Here is a 23,223-nt window from a genome sequence, read left to right as displayed (position 1 = left end):
TAATAATAATAATAATAATAATAAATAATAATAATAAATAATATATAATAATAATAATAAATAAATATAATAATAATATAATAATAATTAATAATAAATAATAATAATAATAATAATAATAATAATAATAATAATAATAATAATAAATAATAATATAATAATAATAATTATAATAATAATAATGGAAGGCGATGTTCTTACATTAAAATGATCAGAGGAGGTAGAATAACAATTATTTATCAAAGATTTCGATACAAAAAGATGTTAAATCGTCTATTTAATTGTAAGCCATATTTATTCCAAAATGGAACGTAAAAAAACTTGAGGGTATCTATGGGAGAGAAGGAGGGAGGAAGAGGAATATAGATGGATAGATAAAGTGTGTCTGTTGTGTGTGTGTGTATGTGTGTGTGTGTGTGACAGAGAAGGGGAGAGAGAGGGAGAGAGAGAGAGAAATAAAAAGAAACACACACACACACACACACACATACATATATATATATATATTATATATATATATATTATAATATTAAGAAGAGAGAGAGAGAGAGAGAGAGAGAGAGAGAGAGAGAGAGAGAGAGAGAGGATTGAAGAGAAATAGAACTTCCGAAATTTTCAAACAATAAAATATTAGTGCATTAGGAAATTGTAATGGCCACGTGGTTATTTGGGGTGAAAAGGCATCTGCTCCATTTTTTAAAAAAGCAAGAAAGCTGCGGCAATGAAGGATGAAAAAGAAATTCCAACGCAAATAATCACACACAAAAAAGTAGGGCGACGTTTAAAAAACCAAGTCCAAAGCAAAAAGTCGAAAACGAGGCGTTTATCGAAAACGGGGGAAAAGACCGGGAAAAAAATTAAATCAAAAAAATTTGGCAGCAAATAAAATTTAAAAAGAGAGAAATGAGCTCAAAGCAAACAAGCCGTAAATGAGGCAGCATCCAAAAATTGATAAAAGTCAGAGGAAAAAAGACGAAAAATTTGTCTGACAAGTGTAGTTGTTGGAAAACCGACCAGGGTTCCTATATCCTTCTTTTTGTATCAAAATGCCGGGGAAATAACCCTAAGTCTAAAGATTTCATTGACTCGTGATCGATGGCACGTTACTTTTTCTATTTTTTTTTTTTTTGGTTGTAATTTTGAAACTCGAGCAGTTTAAACTCCAAGATCAGTTTTAGATGATGTCTAACGGCCGTTTCCGGCACTTTTAGATTAAGAAAAGGAAAACGGTATACAAGGGACGGTTAGAAAGATGTGAGCAAAGACATCAGAAACTTCAATGCCTGCAACACACATGCTGCTGTACTCTAGAAAAACACATACTTAAAAATTCTTCAAATCTCGATCGATTTAAATGACTCTCATCTTGGCAAAAAACGCTCAAACCCGGGACTTCGTCGACGTCATCGAACCAAAAATAGAAATTACCATAAGTCGGCCGGTCGGTTTTCCAACACCCATCATGTCAAACTTCCACCTAAAATATTTCAATATATTATGACCCCGCTTGTCGTATAGTGACGATAATTCCAAATAATATCGCGTAGTGATACAATGTTCACATAAACAATGTTGTGACGTCAGATTGCAAAGTGTTAAATCTGAATAAATTAAGATGGACGACAGGTAGAACTATTCAAATATTTTTGTAAAAAAGAAATGTCTTTCAATCAAAAATATCGAAATTAGAAACGTTTTAAAGAGTAGAACAGAGTATCTCTTGCACAATGCGATTCGGAATCTAAACTTTTCTCTCTGCATGCACACGTAAGCTCGTAAACTCGTGCTTTGATTTGGAACATGGGTAGCTACGTCTGAAATTTCACAAAGGAAGGTTGCAGGAATCCTAAAATATAGATGAAACTTTAAAGCCAAACATAGGAGCCCTAAATTATTATTTTTTTATATTACTTTTTTTTTAACTAACAAAGAGCTAAAAAAAAAATAATTTTTTTTTAAAGAAAGCAAAAACAAGCAGGGACATAATACATAATAATATTCTATCGACGTGGTCAAAATTATTAGAGACTATGAAAGTATTTTGGTTAGTGTGTCGACTGCTGTGGACTATTTTGTACCTCGTGACACGTGAATCAATGGTCGTATCCGGCACGCCTCCTCCATCAGCCATTTTGGCGTCAGCTTCTGAAGCTGAAGATCTCGCAATGTCAACTGAAATTCTGCTGACTCGGTATAGGCTGGACGAGACAGGGGCGGATTTGAACCCCGTGTATAAAAGTCATTTTACAGAAAGGAAATAAAAATGAATGATTATAATATGTGAACTCACACTTCGATATGGGGTGCCGAAAATTGAATTCATAGTCAAAATATTTGGAGAGTATAATATATTTTCATTATTGTTTGTTATTTCTCTTCCTATTCGTTTTATTTTCGAATGAAGATTTGCCGCTTTAAAACAATATAATGAGGGATGGTTCAGAAACTAAACATTGAATGAATTGATACTTGGTTGAAGTTTTTCATGTCTTAATGAGAAAATTGAGACAAATGAATGGATATTGTTACTTGTGACCGGTCCATATTATAATGCTGGGATGAACAAATCTTATGTGATTGCCTTTATTAAAGAGAGTGTGTTTTGTTTCTCAGACTTCAAAAGAAAATAAAAACAAAACCCCTGCAATTTTCTTATTCCTATTACTTTGACACGAACTCAACTTTTTTCATATTTCGACACAACACCAAATCGATGCGATGGTCCACATATTATGCCTTGATAAGAATAATAAGAATAAATATGATACCATCATATAAAGGGTGAAGGTCAAGCAGAAGCGGCTTGTTCATAACATAGAATAAATAGCCCAGGAATATCCAGGTGCAATAAAAATACAACGGTAAAATAAAGTAAATCGGTATACTACAGTACTCTGAAAAAAAAAAAACATATTTTAAAATTTGGCCAGAAAACTCGTCCTTCAAATATCGATCGATTTAAATGACCCTCATCTTGGCAAAACAAAAATTCTCAAACCTGGGACTTCGCGAAGTCCCAGGTTTGAGAAATTTTGTTTTGCCAAGATGAGGGTCATTTAAATCGATCGATATTTGAAGGACGAGTTTTCTGGCCAAATTTTAAAATATGGGTTGTTTTTTTCCACAGGACGGCAGTATAGGTGTGTTGATATGATTTACAGAAATCCAGCATCTAACAACAATGAATACTAGGATGAATTTAAAACGATCTCTTGTTACACATTACCATATTATATCATATTCTTTAATTATCTACTTCAACACATCAACAACGACGACTTCTATGTTTTTATCTGCATCAATGTATGTAATCTGCGTTACTCTAGGAGTTGAACCAAATAAATGGAGATCTATCTGTAGTCGGTTGCTAAGACCATCAATATAGAAAGTAGGGCATAATGTGTTATTTTTACATAGACAAAATTTTTATATTTAAAGCAAAAAGTTTATTGTAATCCTTCGTATAAAATTGTGGAAAACATTTGATAGTTTTTGTCCTGACAACACATTCTCATGTAACCTAAAACACTGCTTTTCGATGTCACTTAGAACGTTAAATCACACGCGCCCTCATTTTATATGTCTTATTAATTTTTTTTTAATTCTTTCTCCAAAATCAGTCTAACATATCGGAATCCCGTTACTGGGGGGAAATCACACAACAAATAAGAAAAGCTATATACAAAAAAAAAAAACAAAAAAACAATAACGAAATAATACAAATGATTTAAAATTTGATTCATGATTCATAAGAATACAGAGTAAAATATTAGTAAAATTGATGGTATGTAATAATATACTGGTGTAACGCAATATAAACATAAAAAGTTCGTATCTGGGCGTAAAATGAAATAAATGTATAAATACTATTATTTGAAAGATGAAACAAGGAAAAAATATAATTCATTATTTGGACGTATAGTATTATAGTAAACACCTGAAAATACATGTAGGACGACGAATGAATGGAAAGCCGGAAGGGGTGGAGGGGGGGGGGTGTGAAATAAAAATTACAATAATGATGTTGAGGTCAAGGGGGAGGGGGGGGGGGGTATGGGGTAAGACATAAGGTAGTTTAAATTGATTTGTGGGGGCTGTAAGTGCATTTTTATGTTTGTTTTGTTTGTGCTTGTTTTGAATTTTTAAAATAATTTTGTAGCCTTGAGAGTTTGCTTCATTTTGTTGTTTTGTTTGGATTTTTTTTTCTTTTAATATACTTTTAAAATTTTCTTTTTCTTTTTAATGCAATAATATGCCATGTTAAACAAGGTGTCTGGTGTCTAATGTAGGTCAGAATAGGATTATAACAGAGTAGTGGTTACAAAACAATGAATAAACAAAAGATAGTTAATAAGCGTTCTGACAGGTGGACAAACAGATCGAGCGATTTTTAAACATGTAGGAAACAATTAGATAGATGGGTAGATAGACATATACGTCAATATTTTATCAAACAGAACTTAACACAAGTTGTATCGAAATAAACTGACAAGTTTCAATGTAGAAAAAACTGCACGATATAAATAAACCATTGGATGCAACTCATATAGACGCTGCAATGGCGGCAAGGAAAGGGTTAGGTGAAGAAATTATTTACATCTAAATAAAAGGTTTTAAAAAAGATTGTAAAAATAATAATTACGAGCTCTCATTTTCTCGTATTGCTGCTGGGCGCCGCTTGGATAGGACGGGGTGGCTGGGGAAATAAAACAATCACCAAAGGTTTCAAGACAATTATATTCTACTACATTAGTAACCGGCGTGCGGGTCTGGTAAGAACCACAAATAATAATGGGCTTGATTTGACATTGTTGTAGTGGACATTATGTTGCATTGGTTCGAGAACATTTCACCATTACGACAACGAGCCTATAACAATTCGGGTTGTCAGACCTGCAAGTAAGTATACTTCATTTGTAACCCATCTTTTTCAATACGATATTACATAAAATATGTCGCCATTGTACTTACTGAATTTATAGTACAGTAAGAATGGAGAAAGAAAAAAAAGAAAGTGAGATTATTCTGATATAATAATTAAACAGAGTTACAGAATGTCCATCAAATCATGAATTCTCCCATCTTTTACCAACAGTGGACCCCGATGAAGCCGTTACCGCCGGGACAGAAATATTATTAGTTGGCTTAATCCAGTATCAAAGGAACACAATTAGATGAAGAAACTCGGGACCAACAGGAAGTGCTGACATTAACCATTTCTCTTAGAAGATAATCTAGCCGATTTCATAGCGTGTAGGGGTGATGGGTCACAGATGTTAGAATAGATACTGTGTAATGTTACAATATGATGTGCCCACAAAACAAGCAATGTCAAATCTACACAAAAAGGGTGAGAGTCAATCAAATGTGCCAAGACCAAATTATTACAAAATGTGAATTTTAGCGTTTGAGGCTGTTCAATATCAAACGATTTTAACTGGCATGCTTTAAAAAAAATAATAAAAGCCAAAGCGATGAACTCAAACTCAATTCGTTTAATGAGGAGTGCGTCTCTGAGTAAAATAAAACACTATTTCTCTCCTTGTGTCTTGCGACTATGGTAAATTATTGTAGTAAGAAAAAAGTTGAAAAAGATAAAATTATATTTGTGATGATATTTTGATATATCTACCTCTCTTTTAAAATATAAATATGATTTATAATTACTCTTTAACACTAATAGAAATTGCGATTTTTTCAAGCTCCAAGATAAATACATATTTCCCATAACAACATAGAATATACATATTTTTTTACAAAAAATAATAGAAAAACAAAAGATGAGAAAAGAAACTAAGCAAAACAACACGACACAAGCAAAGGGAATAACTGCACCATCGGTGATTACCTCCTCTGTTGTCAGGGGCAACCCCAGACGATTGCATGGCGGCCTGAAGTGTCTGTTGCTCGTGTCTGGGGCACAGACCTTCGTGACTTGGGGCGGCGGCGGCTGCTGGCTTTTCAGACCCTGAATACCGGAAATGGACGACTGCCAAAGGAAGGGCGGGAAAAGGTCAAGGACCCGGTAATTATGAAAGAAGGAATCGGAAAAGAAATAAAATTCGACTCGGAAGCCGTGTAGTTGAAAAACTATATTGAATAGTTCAAAATTGACAAACAGTCTACGTATTATATTAAACAGCCTCTTAAACAAAATATTTTACAGTGAATTGGTAATAGTTGGTGTGTCAGTTTTTTCTACTGTTAAAATGTACTTGGTTGAAACATTGATTTAGTACTTTATAACTGGTGAATATCAGGTGTGCATGCCTACCAAATCATAATGCAGGTGGTGTGAGGATAGAGAGGTATAGCTGTACATGATGGACAATGCTTTATGAATAACGTAAGTATCAAGTGAATGACAAATTATAGAAGTTTTTTTTTTGTTTTGTTTTTTTCAAATGTAAACTAAATTCTGATAAATTTGTTTTATTAAAGCTAAAAATGTGAGACATCACTTAGGTGGACTAAAGGCTGAAAAGGGAGATTGAAAATCACAATGTCCAAAATTGTAAAACCTTAGTTGTTTTATTTTTTTTCACCTTAAATAAAACTTATATTTATTTTTCTTAATAAATTCTAAGGTATGTGCTTTGTTCAAAAAAATACTCACAACATCCGCCAGCCGGATGCATCGCACCAGCACTCAAAACTATGTGTGTGGCCCTAAACATGTATAATCGGATTGATAGCATTTAGTGAGAACTACTCATAAAAATGGCTTGCCAAAAACAATAAAAAGAGCTGAGTGACGTCAATTTCCTTCCTTCTATTAATTATATTTTCACCATCTAGATAAGCCAAGCCGTAATACTGTTTTAATACAATGGGTCACAAATAAGACTTATAGATGCTGTTCTCTTGGCTAAAAAGCTTACAACTTAAATAAATAAAGCAGCGTGTTTACATTTGTTTATAAATATCCAATCGTTGGACAGCAACAAATCATGTGATTGATGACTCGGTTGGGCGAAAACCTGAATATAGATCGCTCCCATTGGTGATACGTTGTATATTGTGTACAACTATGACTCGTCCACAACAAAATATTCAGTAGTATGGCAGCCTCTTAATCGTAAAAGAGTTTCCATTTCAGTTTTGCTACTATAGAGTGCATGCAGAAAACAAGCAACCATTCTTTGGTGATAACCATAATATATATTGCCATATAATTAGAATCAAGTAGAATAAAGAAATTATATAAAATCAAAACATTAACTAGATCATTCAAAACTCTTAACATCTCCCCCCCCCCTATATATATATTATATATATATATATATATATATATATATATATATATATATATATTATATATACAATACTTTTTCTATTATATAATGTATAATTTAAATGTGGGTGAAATGAAAACGTTAACATTTAATATTATGCCTATAATGACGGTCACAATTACAAAAGGAAAAAAAAAAAATAATTCAATTATAAAGAGAAATATGAGACCAATGGTCTAAAGACGGTAATTTGAATTATTTGTGTGTACCTAATGGTTAAAAAGATGAATTTCCTCTATCAGATATTGATTATTCAAAGCTCAACTCTTTATTCATCTGATTCGATGTGCAGAATTAGATCATACCATTATTTTCTATTATCATATTTATATTTATATATTTTTTAAACGTTTTTTTTAATTTCTAAAAATAGATTATGATACGAGGGCGTTGGCAAATTATATATACTTTAAACGTTATAATGATGATTTGGACAATATCTTTATCCAGTTAACTGTCGTGCTCTGGACAAACACGTGTTTTTAAAATTTGACCAGACTTCGTGAAGTCCCAGGTTTGAGAATTTTTGCCAAAACGCGGACCCTTTTAATTTGAAGTACATACTAGTTTTCATGCATACTTTTTAAATACGTGCTTTAACTCTCTCCTCACCAGCCATTTTCAGGATTTCCCAAAAAATTTTCCACCCAACTAACACAAACATATTTTTTTTTATCACCCAAACAAAATAGCAGGAAGTTCTTGCAATACATAAATTCTTTAGCAAAACATGCTTTACAACACACTGTTCATTTTTTCTTTAAATTCTATGATGTACAAGAGAAATTTGAATAAGAAAAATGTTGGTTGTATCGTAAGGAATGTGAGGATTTTCCTATGAGTGGTAAGGAGTGAGTTAACAGAGTACGACAGTTAACTGGTTAAACCTTTAAAGCCCGCCCTCGACGATGAGATAATATTTTTTTTAATGTCCTTCAGACCATTAGGCCCATGGGGCCTGAGTTTATAGGGAATGAGATTAGCGGAAGAGTAGCGTCCCTTGATTGGACGTCACCTTACAGAGAGAACGTCAATTTGGTTTTGAAGTGTCTCAAGCCGCTTTCACCGGAAGTGAGGACGAGAGACGCATGCGCTCAACCAACATGACGTCTCTCTCTAATAACTTTTCCGCCGGTGACGTCACAGACTATGGGTGACGTCCAATCAAGGGACGCTACTCTTCCGCTAATCTCATTCCCTATAAGATAAGATAAGATCAATGGCTAGATCGATAAGGCACTGAATGGATAAGAAGAAGGGGGGGGGGGGTTGGGGGTGGAATTAAAATATAAAACATCTGCCAATGTAAGTAACGTAGATGCAATATAAATAATTGTTTAAAAAAATATAAGTGGCAATATTTAAAAAAAGTCAAAATTGATTAGAAGCTTTGTTAACCAATGATATGATTATAAAGTAAATTTAAAAAAAAACAAAAACAAGATAAATATTACCTGTGGCTGTAATAAAGATACGATATGGATATGGTGGTGAAAAATCGATATGTAGTGAAAAATCGATATTTATTGGAACTAGGGATTTGGTGATCATCCGAAACAGAAAATGTCACTTAATCGAATAACTGAAAAAGCTGGGCACTGAGACGACGACTACTGTAAAAAGATTGCCAATGATTTATCTATTTAAAAAAAAATCTAATCTGATGTTAGAAAGTCTATATTATTTGTAACACTCACTTTTGGTAACAGTCAAACATTTTTTGGAAAAATAACCCAAAAATAACTATTAATTTTTTTTTTAAATTGAGCTTTTATATAGCGCAATATCCACTAAACGTGCTCAAAGCACTTTACAAATATAAATAACCAAGTTAATAAGGTCTATGTCTGAAAGCTTGCCGTTTTTATATTACAGTATATGCAAAAAAAAGTACAGTAATCTACGTCTGATGAGACTTAATGCTATCAAATCGACACAATTGGTCAAGGAGGGCAGATCAATTAGTGTCAATACGGTATTTCATCTAAAACTAGTGAGACAACAATAGGGATTAACGATTAAATAAAAAGGAATACTAATATATAACTTGTTTTTCATGACATAATACATGTTTAGCTGTTGGTGGATTTTGATGATGAAATGAAAAAAAAATTATATTTTAATCTTTCGTTTAGGAATTTCGATCTTTAACGATTGAGATAAATTAATGAATCAATGAGTGGCCAGATTTAATATAGGCCTAGTATCCAAGGCTTGACGTAGGGATATTATCATTAAAACTCTAAGTTAGGTAAAAATACCAAAATAAAACCCAACAAACAAACAAACAAAAAACCAACAACAACAAAAATTGGCATGGGATCCCTTGCGTTGTTTTGTTTCTGCTTCTCTTACAAATTATAACTTAACTGTACACAATATTTCTAAAGTATTAGCTTTATTTTTTTTTTTCATAAAGACAACATAAATGTAGACATTTATTAGTTTTTAATCATCACGTGTCATTTAATTCCATGTAATATATTATGACTTATCGTTACAATCTGATATGATGCTGGATTGAACCAAAATCTGTATATATGTGTGTTTGTGTGTGTGAGTAATATATTTATGTACAATGTGTATATGGATATGTGCGTGTATGTGTGAGTGTGTGTGTGTGTGAGTGTGTGTGTGTGTGTGTAATTGGATGCGTGTGAGCTTTTGTTCGTATGTGCGAATCTGCAGTTTAATGTTTTTTTACTGATGGTCAATGTGAAGCGCACAACCAACATGACGTTCTCTCTCTAATAACTTTTCCGCCGGTGACGTCACAGACTATGGGTGACGTCCAATCAAGGGACGCTACTCTTCCGCTAATCTCATTCCCTATTTCCTTTTGTCCGGTTTACTGTCGTACTTTGGAAAAACTCGTGTTTTAAAATTTTATCTGAAACTCGTCCTTCAAGAACATCCATCGATTTAAAAGACCCTCATCTTGGCAACAAAAATAAAAATCTCATACCTGGACTGAAGGAAGACGTCGCGAAGTCCCAGGTTTGAAAGATTTTGCTCAGATAAGAGTCATTTAAATCGATCGATATTTGATGGGACGAGTTTTCTGGACAAATCTTTAAAGACGAATTTTTCCAGAGTCCAGGAGTTTACTTGTTATTCCGAACCATTGGGTTATGTAGACTAAACAAAATCTAAAATAATATCATCATCAATGTCTTTGTGTCTTTTGATATTCCGAACCATTGGGTTATGTAGACTAAACAAAATCTAAAATAATATCATCATCAATGTCTTTGTGTCTTTTGATATTCCGAACCATTGGGTTATGTAGACTAAACAAAATCTAAAATAGTATCATCATCAATGTCTTTGTGTCTTTTGATATTCCGAACCATTGGGTTATGTAGACTAAACAAAATCTAAAATAATATCATCATCAATGTCTTTGTGTCTTTTGATATTCCAAACCATTGGGTTATGTAGACTAAACAAAATCTAAAATAATATCATCATCAATGTCTTTGTGTCTTTTGATATTCCGAACCATTTGGTTATTAGACTAAACAAAATCTAAATAATATCAACATCAATGTCTTTGTGCTTTTGATATTCCGAACCATTGGTTTTAAGACTAAACAAAATCTAAAATAATTCATCATCAATGTCTTGTGTCTTTTGATATTCCAACCATTTTGGTTATGTAGACAAACAAAATTAAAATAATATCATCATCAATGTCTTGTGTCTTTTGTTATTCCGAACCATGGGTTATGTAACTAAACAAAATCTAAATAATATCAATCATCAATGTCTTTGTATCTTTTGATATTCCGAACCATTGGGTTATGTGACTAACAAAATTATAAATAATATCATCACAATGTCTTGTGTCTTTTGATTTTCCGAACCATTGGGTTATGTAGACTAAACAAAATCTAAAATAATATCATCACAATGTCTTTGTGTCTTTTGTTATTCGAACCATTGGGTTATGTAGACTAAACAAAATCTAAAATAATATCATCATCAATGTCTTTGTGTCTTTTGTTATTCCGAACCATTGGGTTATGTAGACTAAACAAAATCTAAAATAATATCATCATCAATGTCTTTGTGTCTTTTGATATTTTTTCCAAAACTTGTCATTTGAACATTATCATATTACTTTAAAAAACTAATTTCAAATAAGGTGATTTTATCATGAAGTGATTAACATTCCAGACACTGTGTTTAAAACTACAAGGTTTGTTAAATTTTTATATTTTTGTCTTTCGTTAGATGAAGAAGGGTTGTTTTTTTTTGTCCAATATATTTCTGTTTGTAAAACAATAGATAATGATCCAATGAAACACAAAGGCAAATTCAGATGGTGTTGGGGGACGGGGGGGGGGGGGGGGATATGGGAAAGGGGGGGGGAGGGGGGGGGGGTATTTAAAGAAGCAAAACCTTCGGACCTCGAGTACAACTCAACATAATGACCATTTTAAAATCCCCCCAAAAAATATCACCAAACTCCTCTAATAAATTTGTTATAACAAAATTATATAATATTGAGATAAAGTCATTACACTACAGCCGTTACAAAAACAAGGTAACGCAAATGAAGCAGGGTAGCCCAAAGGGAGATAACTCAAATAAAAGGGAAAGAATTGCAAGAAATGTGTGCGATGATCAGGGAAAGTAAGCTGAGAAATGTCAACACAAAAAAATGGCTTTAAATATCTAAAACTGGAGTTATGGCAAAGATTGTAAAAATGGCTAAGATTGCTGTGATGAGAAAGACATATATTGTTGCTACATTTTAAATTGTAATAAATGGAAGAAAAAAAGATTTGTGGGGGTGCGTGTTACGAAGTGATTAAATAAAAAATAAGTTAAAAATATTTAAAACTTAAAAAGAGTTATAGCTAAAATTTTAAAAAATGTAAATGGCTGGATAAATAAAGAAGGCATAATAAGCACTCAAAACAAACAAAAAGCTAGAATAGGGAAGAAAAGTGTGAGGTCAAAAAAAACTGGTTCCTATTTCATTGGAAGTGTGTAAGACTACTCTTCCGGAGGACAATACTTCCCCTGTGATCTTCTAACTGTTTTCTTAGTGATGATTCTTATTTCCTAGTCTAAATATAGGCTGGTCGTCAATAAAGATCATCCATCCCCGGCCTTTTCCTTCTCGTAATCCTGAGATTCTGCCTATACATCCTGCTAGTAAAATAGTTGTGATTGAATATATGCAACGTATTCGTTAAAGTACTCCGAAAGACTGGTTCTTCTTCTTCTTCTTCTTCTTCTTCTTCTTCTTCTTCTTCTTCTTCTTCTTCTTCTTCTTCTTCTTCTTCTTCTTCTTCTTCTTCTTCTTCTTCTTCTTCTTCTTCTTCTTCTTTCTTCTTCTTCTCTTCTTCTTCTTCTTCTCTCTTCTTCTTCTTCTTCTTCTTCTTCTTCTTCTTTCTTCTCTTCTTCTTCTTCTTCTTCTTCTTCTTCTTCTTCTTCTTCTTCTTCTTCTTCTTCTTCTTCTTCTTCTTCTTCTTCTTCTTCTTCTTCTTCTTCTTCTTCTTCTTCTTCTTCTTCCTTTCTTCTTCTTCTTCTTCTTCTTCTTCTTCTTCTTTCTTCTTCTTCTTCTTCTTCTTCTTCTTTCTTCTTCTTCTTCTTCTCTTCTTCTTCTTCTTCTTCTTCTTCTTCTTCTTCTTTCTTCTTCTTCTTCTTCTTCTTCTTCTTCTTCTTCTTCTTCTTCTTCTTCTTCTTCTTCTTCTTCTTCTTCTTCTTCTTCTTCTTCTTCTTCTTCTTTCTTCTTCTTCTTCTTCTTCTTTCTCTTTCTTCTTCTTCTTCTTCTTCTTCTTCTTCTTCTTCTTCTTCTTCTTCTTTTCTTCTTCTTCTTCTTCTCTCTTCTTCTTCTTCTTCTTCTTCTTCTTCTTCTTCTTCTTCTTCTTCTTCCTTCTTCTTCTTCTTCTTCTTCTTTCTTCTTCTTCTTCTTCTTCTTCTTTTCTTCTTCTTCTTCTTCTTTCTTCTTCTTCTTTCTTCTTCTTCTTCTTCTTCTTCTTCTCTTCTTCTTCTTCTTCTTCTTCTTCTTCTTCTTCTTCTTCTTCTTCTTTCTTCTTCTTCTTCTTCTTCTTCTTCTTCTTCTTCTTCTTCTTCTTCTTCTTCTTCTTCTTCTTCTTCTTCTTCTTCTTCTTCTTCTTCTTCTTCTTCTTCTTCTTCTTCTTCTTCTTCTTCTTCTTCTTCTTCTTCTTCTTCTTCTTCTTCTTCTTCTTTCTTCTTCTTCTTCTTCTTCTTCTTCTTCTTCTTCTTCTTCTCTCTTCTTCTTCTTCTTTCTTCTTCTTCTTCTTCTCTTCTTTCTTCTTCTTCTTCTTCTTCTTCTTCTTCTTCTTCTTCTTCTTCTCTCTCTCTTCTTTTTATCTTTTCTATTTTCTTCTATCTTTTTATTATTATTATTATTATTATTATTATTATTATTATTTTATTTATTATTATTATTATTATTATTATTATTATTATTATTATTATTATTATTATTATTATTATTATTATTATTATTAGTTCTTCTTTTTCAACGCCATCACGCTGGCCACAAGCGCTACACCATGTTATATGTGCTCAGAGCGGCCAGGAATTGTTCAGCACTTGGTGCTGTCACTATTTATTCTCTCAGATTGTTCCATTCATTTGTCGCTTGTGAGAAAAAAAAGCTATGTTGCCTCTAATCAGTGCTTCCTCCAAGAAATTGTCAAAGAGGAGGATTTTTTTAGAAGCCCGCCGAAGGGGGTCCGGGTGCATGCTCCCCAGGAAAATTTTAAAAACTGCCATGCAATTAGAGCCATTTGGAACCACTTTGGCATCAAAATTATGATTTTTGTTAAGCACTCCAATAAAAAAAAAAATTTCTTGAAATTTTCCGCGGATATTTCTCTTGGTTTTTGACAAGTGCGGATTTTTCACGTATCATTAAAAACGCGGAAATCCGCATAAAAGCGGACAAGAGGAAGCACTGTCTAATAATATGTTGTGTTTGATTTGGTTACGTACAAACTTCCAAGGATTTAGGAACCAGAAAAGTGGAAGGTGTGACGTCACGACTTTTCTTCCCTATTGGCCCAACCAATGAGATGAGGAGATGCCCTGTGTGACTGTGGCCTTCGTAAAATTATAGCCTGACACTGACCAAATAATGACGTCAAAATGCCAGTCTTTTGCTACAAAAGAAAACAAATCGTGAGTTTTATTCAATAGTTCAACCGATGAAATAACTTGTTTCCATGAGCTCTACTAACGACAACTCACTAGATGGTGCAAAAACCAAATAATGACGTCAAACTTCCAGTCCTTTTGGATTTCAGTGTCAGGCTATAACATAACGATGACTACGGTGTGACTGGGGTAAGGTCTCTCTACCTGTTTGTTGACGTCTCAGGCAGTTACGGCTACACGTGGATCCTGACCAGAGGTCAACAGTGGGGATAGGATTGGATGGACAGGTGGCTGGACGACTGCCATCCAACTCTGTCGTACACACAGACAGACAAACAGACAGACAGACAGACAGACATGCATACACAAACACACACACACAAGTACAAACAAATACATGGGTAGACAGAATATGTATAAGGATTTGAAATGTGGGAGAGAGTAGTAAATAAGTTAAATGGCTTTAGTATTAATTCACATCTAATTTTAGAGTATGTGTCTTCGTCTTCATCAACATTATCATCATCATCATCATCATCATCATCATCATCATCATCATCATACACATCATCATCATCATCATCAACATCTCATCATCATCACTACAATCATCAATCATCGTCACACATCACACAATCACATACAGCTAACAGCATAAGACATCGTCTGAATACAATTTAACATCATGTCATTGGTATTTCAACCCTGCATGGCAACACGTTGGACTCTCAACACATGACAGAGAAGAGAGAGAGAGAGGAGAGAGAGAGAGAGGGGAGAGAGGCAGAGAGAGAGAGAGTGAGAGAGGAGAGAGAGAGGGAGAGAGAGAATTGAGAGAGAGGGGAGGAGAGAGAGAGAGAGGGGGGGGAGGAGGAGGGGGGGGGGGAAGAGGGGGGAGGAGGGGAGGGAGGAGGGGGGGAGGGGGGGGGGGGGGGAGAGGGAGAGAGAGAGAGAGAGAGAGAGAGAGGGGGAGGAGGAGGGCGGGAGAGAGAGAGGGAGGAGAGAGAGAGAGAGAGAGAGAGAGAGGAGAGATGGAGAGAGATGTAGTAGATGTAGTAGTAGAAGAGAGAGACAGAGAGATGAGAGAGAGAGTTTTAATGAAAATCTGATGTACACAGTAAAACAGTTTGTTCTACTTGCACTTCTTTCCATGAATGTAAACAACACATCGATTAACCGTGTCAACACGGCCGGTTTCAAACCACAAACCAATGACTCACGATTCTACTTAATAAACCACATGTGGCATTGAAAATATGGTGTAAAAATTGTCTAAGAATTGAGCTTTATATAGCGCAATATCCACTAAATGTGCTCAAAGCGCTTTACAAGGGGTCCCTGGTCAACAGCAACATATAACATGGAGGACGGGATATGACGCGTTTAAGGGATTTTACAATTTTTCGGACAAAGACAATGCTGTTAACGGCCAGGTATTCATTTTACACTAGAGTACGGTGAGAGAATGTGAGTAAAGAGCCTTTTCCAAGGACTCGACTATGCGCCGAGCGCGAGGCTCGAACCCAGGACCTTCCGATCCGAAAGCGAGTGTCATACGACTAGACCACATAACCGCATGATGTAAACTACGACATTACCCATTATGGATATTATGATGACACACATTTGTCCTGATTACTTCAGGAAATGTGAACTTCGATCCCTAGTCGAGTCATGCGTGGTAGTAGTCGTTTAGAGCCATTGGGCCCATGGAGCCGGAGTTTATCCCGGTTTCCATAGCGTGAAACGGACAATAACAATTGCTCGCTATGCTTGCTTTGGATAGGACGCTAGTCTATCGCAAAGTACTTTCCGCCAAATTTAACAGACTCAGCTACCCTATCACTGCTGGGCGGACAAGAGGCAACAGAAAAAAAAATCTCGTCTGCACCCGGTAACGACTTTGGTCTCTTTGCGTGTGAAGCGAGTTCTCTACCAACTGAACTATCGGGACCAATTTTTTAAAGATAGGTCAACAGAATTCTTAGTTTTGCTTATGAAAAGTGATTTGTTTACCATCTCATTTTGATATAAATCTAAGGTGCAATGAATAGCAGATGTAAATACGATCTAACGTGCAAACTATGTTGGGTCAAACACGCTACAAGAAATATTGTGTCTTTATACATCTGTTCTTATTATATGGGGCGAGGTAGAAAGTGGGCGAGGCGAGTGCTGCCCCATGATACAGCGAGTGGCACAATGCGAAAGTGCATACGAACTACAACCTGCACATTCTATGGGTGGTGTTGTCATTGAAATATCAATACACCATCCTACATATAGAAAGTAAAATAGATCAATAAAAAAAAAACAAATAATTAAGAATGAATTAATAAGACATCTATAAAAGATAACAAAAAAGAAATTGAACGTTTCAGAAATAGACCTTCGTCAGTTCCCGAAATGCTCAAGTTGGCGTAACATTCTTTTGCTTTACTAGTAGTAAGTAACAAGGTTACGAGTGTGTGTACAAACGAGAAATAGTATACGATATAGCATTAATATGAATGTGAAGAATTAAAGAGATTGTATAAAAGAATTTGAACCATAAGCCCAGGGGTGGAAAGAATGTGGATATTTGGTGTCGTTCATACCTTTTCTGTATATAGGATCCAACTTAACAAAGGCTGAGATTAAAAGGACATAAAGGGAAAATGAGAGAAAAACAAATGGATGGGAGTCAGTGACATAGGATGGTCTCTATGTGAAACTGGTTGGTCTTGGCTGTGTGTGAATTTGTGACATTGGAATAATTATTATTATAACATTCACAACAACAACAACAACAACAACAACAACAACAACAGCAATAGCAAGAAGAAGAAGAAGAAGAAGAAGAAGAAGAACAAGAAGAAGAAGAAGAAGAAGAAGAAGAAGAAGAAGAAGAAGAAGAAGAAGAAGAAGAACGTGAACAAGAATAAATAAATGACTGAGTGAATGTGTGAATTTTAATCATTTAAAAGCCTACATCACGTGTCTTCAAAACTAATAAGGTTTTAATGATGAAAAAAAAATACATAGGGTGGGGGGGGGGGGGGGGGGGGGGATGATTCATATAGAATCCAAAATAGTTATAGATCCTGTAAAAATAATTGACATGGACTGTTGAAAAGCCATTCAGAATTTTTGGAACATTTTCATTGAAAAACAAAATAATTCTAACCAACAAAATAAAAGGAAATAAATAAATAACATGTTTATGTTTAAGTTGTAAGCTTAAAACTGTCTTGTCCTGCTTTGTATTATTTTTTAAAATCAGAAGATATTGTATGCAGGAATATAAATGAGTAAAGAAAATTAAAGAAGAATCCTAAGATTTCTGGATATGACTGTAAAGAGATACCGTAATTACTTATACGACCAGAAAACTTAAAGTGAGTGACACATCAAAAACACAGATAGAGGTATACAAAATAATGAAAGAATAATCTTTTGAAACATAGAGAAAAAAAAAAAAACTTTTCTGAGATTTGAAAAGATGTGAAAAATTAAAATGAATATTTAGAACAATAAAAAAGACAAATAAAAGTGTTTGTAAAAAAACAAACTTTGCTAACTAAATTATTATTTCCAAACACATTTTAATGAATAAAAACAACACACGTTATATTACACACTTCATTCTCACACGATTGTAAAGAGAACGCGAGATGTGTACACATCCAAAACACGTGATATATTGAGTGAGAGAACATGAAGAACAAATTTTCAAAATGACGACAACAATTTCATTACATTTAATATATTAAATTGTATTGTAAATTGATAAAACCATGTTCTTATATAATGTTTGGACGTATCCACACATACAAATCGAACACAGCAAAAACAAACAAAACACATCACATCAGATAAAAGTGCTCAAAGAACTTGATCGCATTCAAAAATAGTTTAGCAAAATCCTGGGAGAACAAAGACAGTTTATATAACTCTATATCGATCATCTAAAGGGATCGAATGGCCCCAGACTGAGAAAGATCATGTAAAGTCCTATGAAGATGATATATGGAACCCATTTTGGTAAACATTCTTAGGAAAGCCGGTACAAAATCCTGAACTATCTTTTCTTACTCAATTCAAACACAAAGAAAGACGCAGATTGTATCTTCTATAGGGAATGAGATTAGCGGAAGAGTCTGTGACGTCACCGGCGGAAAAGTTATTAGAGAGAGAACGTCATGTTGGTTGTGCGCATGCGGAATGGAGCGAGGACGAGAGACGCATGCGCACAACCAACATGACGTTCTCTCTCTAATCGCTTTTCCGCCGGTGACGTCACAGACTATAGGTGACGTCCAATCAAGGGACGCTACTCTTCCGCTAATCTCATTCCCTATTGGTTTAGAATTATACACGAACATGAAATAAAAGATAGCACAACCACACACGTGAACAACGGTTACATATATTCACAATAGAAGTTTATGTATGAATATATTTATATTTGAATAATTTTAGTTAAAAAAAACAAAACAACACATTTGGTTCTCACCTGGGTCGTTGACAATAGGAATATTGTTATTGATGTAGGCGGCAGTCAGGGCCTCAAGGTAGTCATGCTGAGGAAAATAATAACATAAATTGTTGTTTTAAAACTAAAGAAAAGACTTCAACGGTTTTCAATGGGGTCATGACACTTTTTCGGAACTATTAAAATTGAAACCATTGTGAATATTTACCCTCTCCTTACCAACCATAAGAAAATCCATTCGTTACGTTATACGATTCAACCAACAATTTTATCATTCTATTTTCATCTGTACATCACATTTTTTAAAATATTTAATATAACTATAAAAATTTAACACAGTGTTGTAGAGCTCATTTATTGAACAATGTGGCGTATAAATTGTACTATTTGATTTTCTCTTTGGATGAAAAAAAATATATTTGTATTTTGGGTGGGTGTGAAGTTTTGGTGAAAATTCTGAAAGTGGCTGGTGAGAAGAAAGTTAAGGTTTGTAGAATATGAACATATGAGCACCAAAAATAAGTAAGTAAATCTTATAGCGTGAAAAATAGTTATGACTTACTTAATAACAATTGGTCAATATACAGAAACACACATTTACAGATATATACAGAGAGAGAGAGAGAGAGAGAGAGAGAGAGAGAGAGAGAGAGAGAGAGAGAGAGAGAGAGAGAGAGAGAGAGAGAGAGATACACATCTATACACTATTTTATTGAAACAATTGTCAAGTGTGTTCACCCTTTTCTGGTTCTTCTCGTCCACTCGTTCCTGTACAAATGTTGGAATACCAGAATTCGCTCTTTCATCATTGCCTGATTTAGCGTGCCTGGGACTGCTGCTGCTGGTGTATCGAATACTGTGATTCTGGGGGGAAACCACACGATACACACGCATGATGTCAACAGACATTTCCCAAAAAAGCTATTATATCTGTGTAATGTGAATCCTGCTGCTCAAAGCTCGAAGAAATATATAATAGTGTGAAATTGAATGTAAGCTTCAATGTATACGAAAACAGATAACATGGACGTTTCGATTCATCTTAACAACGCAACCACCGCATTATCTCATTCGTCTGCAGTGTTTCATTCATCCTGTTTTGTTGATAAAGGGGAAACCCAAAACGTCCACATTGTCTATTTTCGTATATTAAATTGAATCTTACATTAAATTTCACATTTTTATTTATTGTATCTGTGTAAAACTGATGCTTAGAATTGTATTGTAGACATAAGATGACGTGTGTTCAGGAAATAGCCGGATGGCTCCTGATAAAAAAATATCACTTGAAGGCTCTCTGGAGGTTAGCACATTAAGACGACTTTATTTCAGAAAAAAATTCCTTTTCTACCCAAAAGGGGCAACAACTACAAATTACAAGAGCAATGACCTATCAACAATAATATAGGTAAAACAAACGTAACGATCATCTTTATATATAGAATAATGTCTATAATGGGATATAACTCATGACAAACTATAATCAATGAATAAATTACACGATTGTCTCCCTTTGACCATTTTTGCATCATTTCTAAACATCAATCATTACATAAGCGGATCCAGATAAGTAGATAGCGAGGAATTTATTAATTTTGGGTATTTTGGGTTATACCATTTTTTATGTGAGTAAATATCTTAAAATTAAAAAAAAAAAATTGTAAGTGATAATACTATACGAAAATATGATTTTAAGTCGTTTTTATACCGTAGGGGTCCTGGTAGCTCAGTTGGTAGAGCACTCGCTTCACACAAAAAGAGCCGAGATCGATCCTGTATGTAGGCAAAGTTGTCCACCCAGCAGCGATTGGTTAGCTGGGTCTGTTAGATCTTGTGGAAAGTACTTTGCGATAGACTAGCACCCTATACAAAGGGTAGCAAGCAATAGCTATTGTCCATTTCACCCAATAGAAACTGGGATAAATTCCGGCTCCACGGGGCCCAAACGCTTTGAACGACTACTTTTGCTTTTAATTATACACCCTACTTAATTAACTGAACTTATGGAACCTGGCTTTCGTTGAGAAGAAAAATATGGAAAGGTGGAAAAAAAATTAAAATTCAAGGAGTTTTCATGGAGTTTTCTTTGATTAATATATTTTTTTCAACCAATGTAAAGCGGATTGAGCATTATATATTTTTTTTTTCAATACGCTATACAAATGCCATTCATTATTATAATTATCATTATTATTATTATTATTAATTATTATTATTATTATTATTATTGTTATTATTATTATATATTATTATATTATTATTATTATTATTATTATTATTATTATTATTATTATTATTATTATTATTATTATTATTATTATTATTATTATTATTATTATTATTATTATTATTATTATTATTATTATTATTATTATTATTATTATTATTATTATAGAAGAAAATCCAAAGAGTTTTCAAGGAAATGTTTTGCAATAATATCAGAATTCAGGAGTTTTCAACGAGTCCTTGAATTTAACGAGGCTGTGAGAACGTTGGTGTCTGAATGAGTGGCAGACTTATCAGAAAATATAAATACTCTACCTTACCAGAGGGGTAAAATAACACAGCATTCTTTAAAAATGAATTGAGTCAATCCAAATCCGTGAAAGAATGCCTTTATTCCACCTCTGAAAGTAATTTTCTTATCTATTTTATAACTAATAATTGGTAAACAATACTTCATTTTTCAATGAATTCAAGTTAACTATAGATAGTTCAAAGATGACGTCACTCACGTCTTTGTTATTGTTTTTTGCCATCCGCGTTTATGAGTAATACTCACTGAACTGTATTAACCCGACTATAAACGTTCATGGATACACACAGTTTTGCGTGTTGGTCCGTTATACTTCCGGATGGCAATGTTGTGAGCTTCTTAGCCAAGCGCATATTATCTATAGGTTGTGATGATAAAAGGCGTGTGAAAGGCAATCTCAGACGACATAAGGATGCCAATTTGGTACTTTTAATGCCAATATTTTAAAATGGTCATTAAACAAACAAAAAGTCCTGTCAAGACAATAACTATGGAAATGGGTATAAGAAATTCAAGACCGATATCCACTTCTACGGGTATTTACTAGAAAATATGAAGCTTCTAAAATGTTGGCATTTACTTAGACCATTTCAAATTTTCCAGTAATTTGTTTGGCATTTTTCTTAAATAAATCTGACTGTCTAGACATGCCGGCTATTTATTGTTGTTGTTGTTACAATTTTCTTTCAATTTTGGATACGTTTGTTTTCGTAGGCTAATGTGTTTTCGCTAGCGATGTAAACAATGAAGGCACAATGAAAATGAAGGTAGCCTATTTATCAATTGTAATTAATGTGTTCAAGCCATATGTGAGTGAGATTGTTTTGATGTTGTAAACTCCCACTTAGAATAGAATAAGTAATTGGTTTTGAATGTTGACGGCTGTGGATGCATGGCAGTTGTAACTTCGATTCGCCATTTGTATTGTTCTACAACTGCTTGAATGACAATGTGACACCTCCCCCCCCCCCCCCCCCCCCAAAAAAAAAAAAAAAAAAGAAACTAAAGAAAAGAAAAAGAACAAAATTTGGATTTATATTCATGCGGACCAATATATTATTTTTTAATCGCCGATCAGCTGTCTTTCACACCATATTTTAAACCAATAAAATGCACGCAAATATTCTGGAAGTGTTGAAAAAATTGTTTATTCAACGCAAACAAAGCAGTATTAACGATGCGCTTAGGTAATCTACTCACAACATTCCGCCAGCCGGATATAACGTAACAACATTCAAAAAATGTGCGCCGTAACCTTGACCTTTTAGTCTGATTGATACAATTTAGTGAGAACTATATTCATAAAAGTGGCTGGCTAAAAACAAAACCAAAGAGATGAGTGACGTCAGTTTAGTTCCTACTATACTATAGACGCTGTGCGCTTGACAAAGAAACACACAACATTGCCTTCAGGAAATAATATATAACGGACCAACGCACAATACTATGTGTAACCTTGAACCTTTATAGTCTGGTTAATACCGTTTAATGAGAATTACTCATAGACATGGATGCCAAAAAAAAAATAAATAAATAAAAAAAAAAATTATTTTTTTAAAAAACCAAAGAGGTGAGTGACGTCAACTTCGTTCCATCTATAAACACATCTTTTAGAGCGCATGTAAAGTACGTTTCACCTCGATCCCAATGAATTATTTATCGGAGTAGAACGAGCTCACCTTTGACCCTGGGTCGTGCTTGAGAGGTTTGATCTGGTTGTTCCCCAATTCGTTTTCACCTGGGTCGACTTAAAAGCAGGAATGGATATGGGGGTTTTT

The 23,223-nt window shown here is 33.9% G+C and overlaps 1 protein-coding gene across 1 annotated transcript in view; it reads right to left on the bottom strand.

The window, feature by feature from the left end:
• The window catches only part of LOC144978894 (uncharacterized), a gene marked incomplete in the record, with an annotated part of 106,328 nt that overhangs the window by 23,405 nt on the left and 59,700 nt on the right, over positions 1-23,223 (bottom strand). The window contains 8 exon segments of the mRNA XM_078925488.1: positions 2,079-2,198; positions 4,643-4,696; positions 5,849-5,989; positions 14,640-14,747; positions 17,033-17,065; positions 18,931-18,997; positions 19,648-19,773; positions 23,125-23,168. Of these exon segments, the coding sequence (XP_078781614.1) occupies positions 2,079-2,198; positions 4,643-4,696; positions 5,849-5,989; positions 14,640-14,747; positions 17,033-17,065; positions 18,931-18,997; positions 19,648-19,773; positions 23,125-23,168 (693 nt within the window).

The sequence above is a fragment of the Berghia stephanieae genome, chromosome 8, assembly GCF_034508935.2.
Source record: "Berghia stephanieae isolate SIO BIC M18660-M18661 chromosome 8, UCSD_Bste_1.3, whole genome shotgun sequence".
In the NCBI taxonomy this organism is placed as follows: Eukaryota; Metazoa; Mollusca; class Gastropoda; order Nudibranchia; family Aeolidiidae; genus Berghia; species Berghia stephanieae.
The sequence above is the reverse complement of the archived record's forward strand: the minus strand, read 5'-3'. Positions and strand labels throughout refer to the sequence as shown.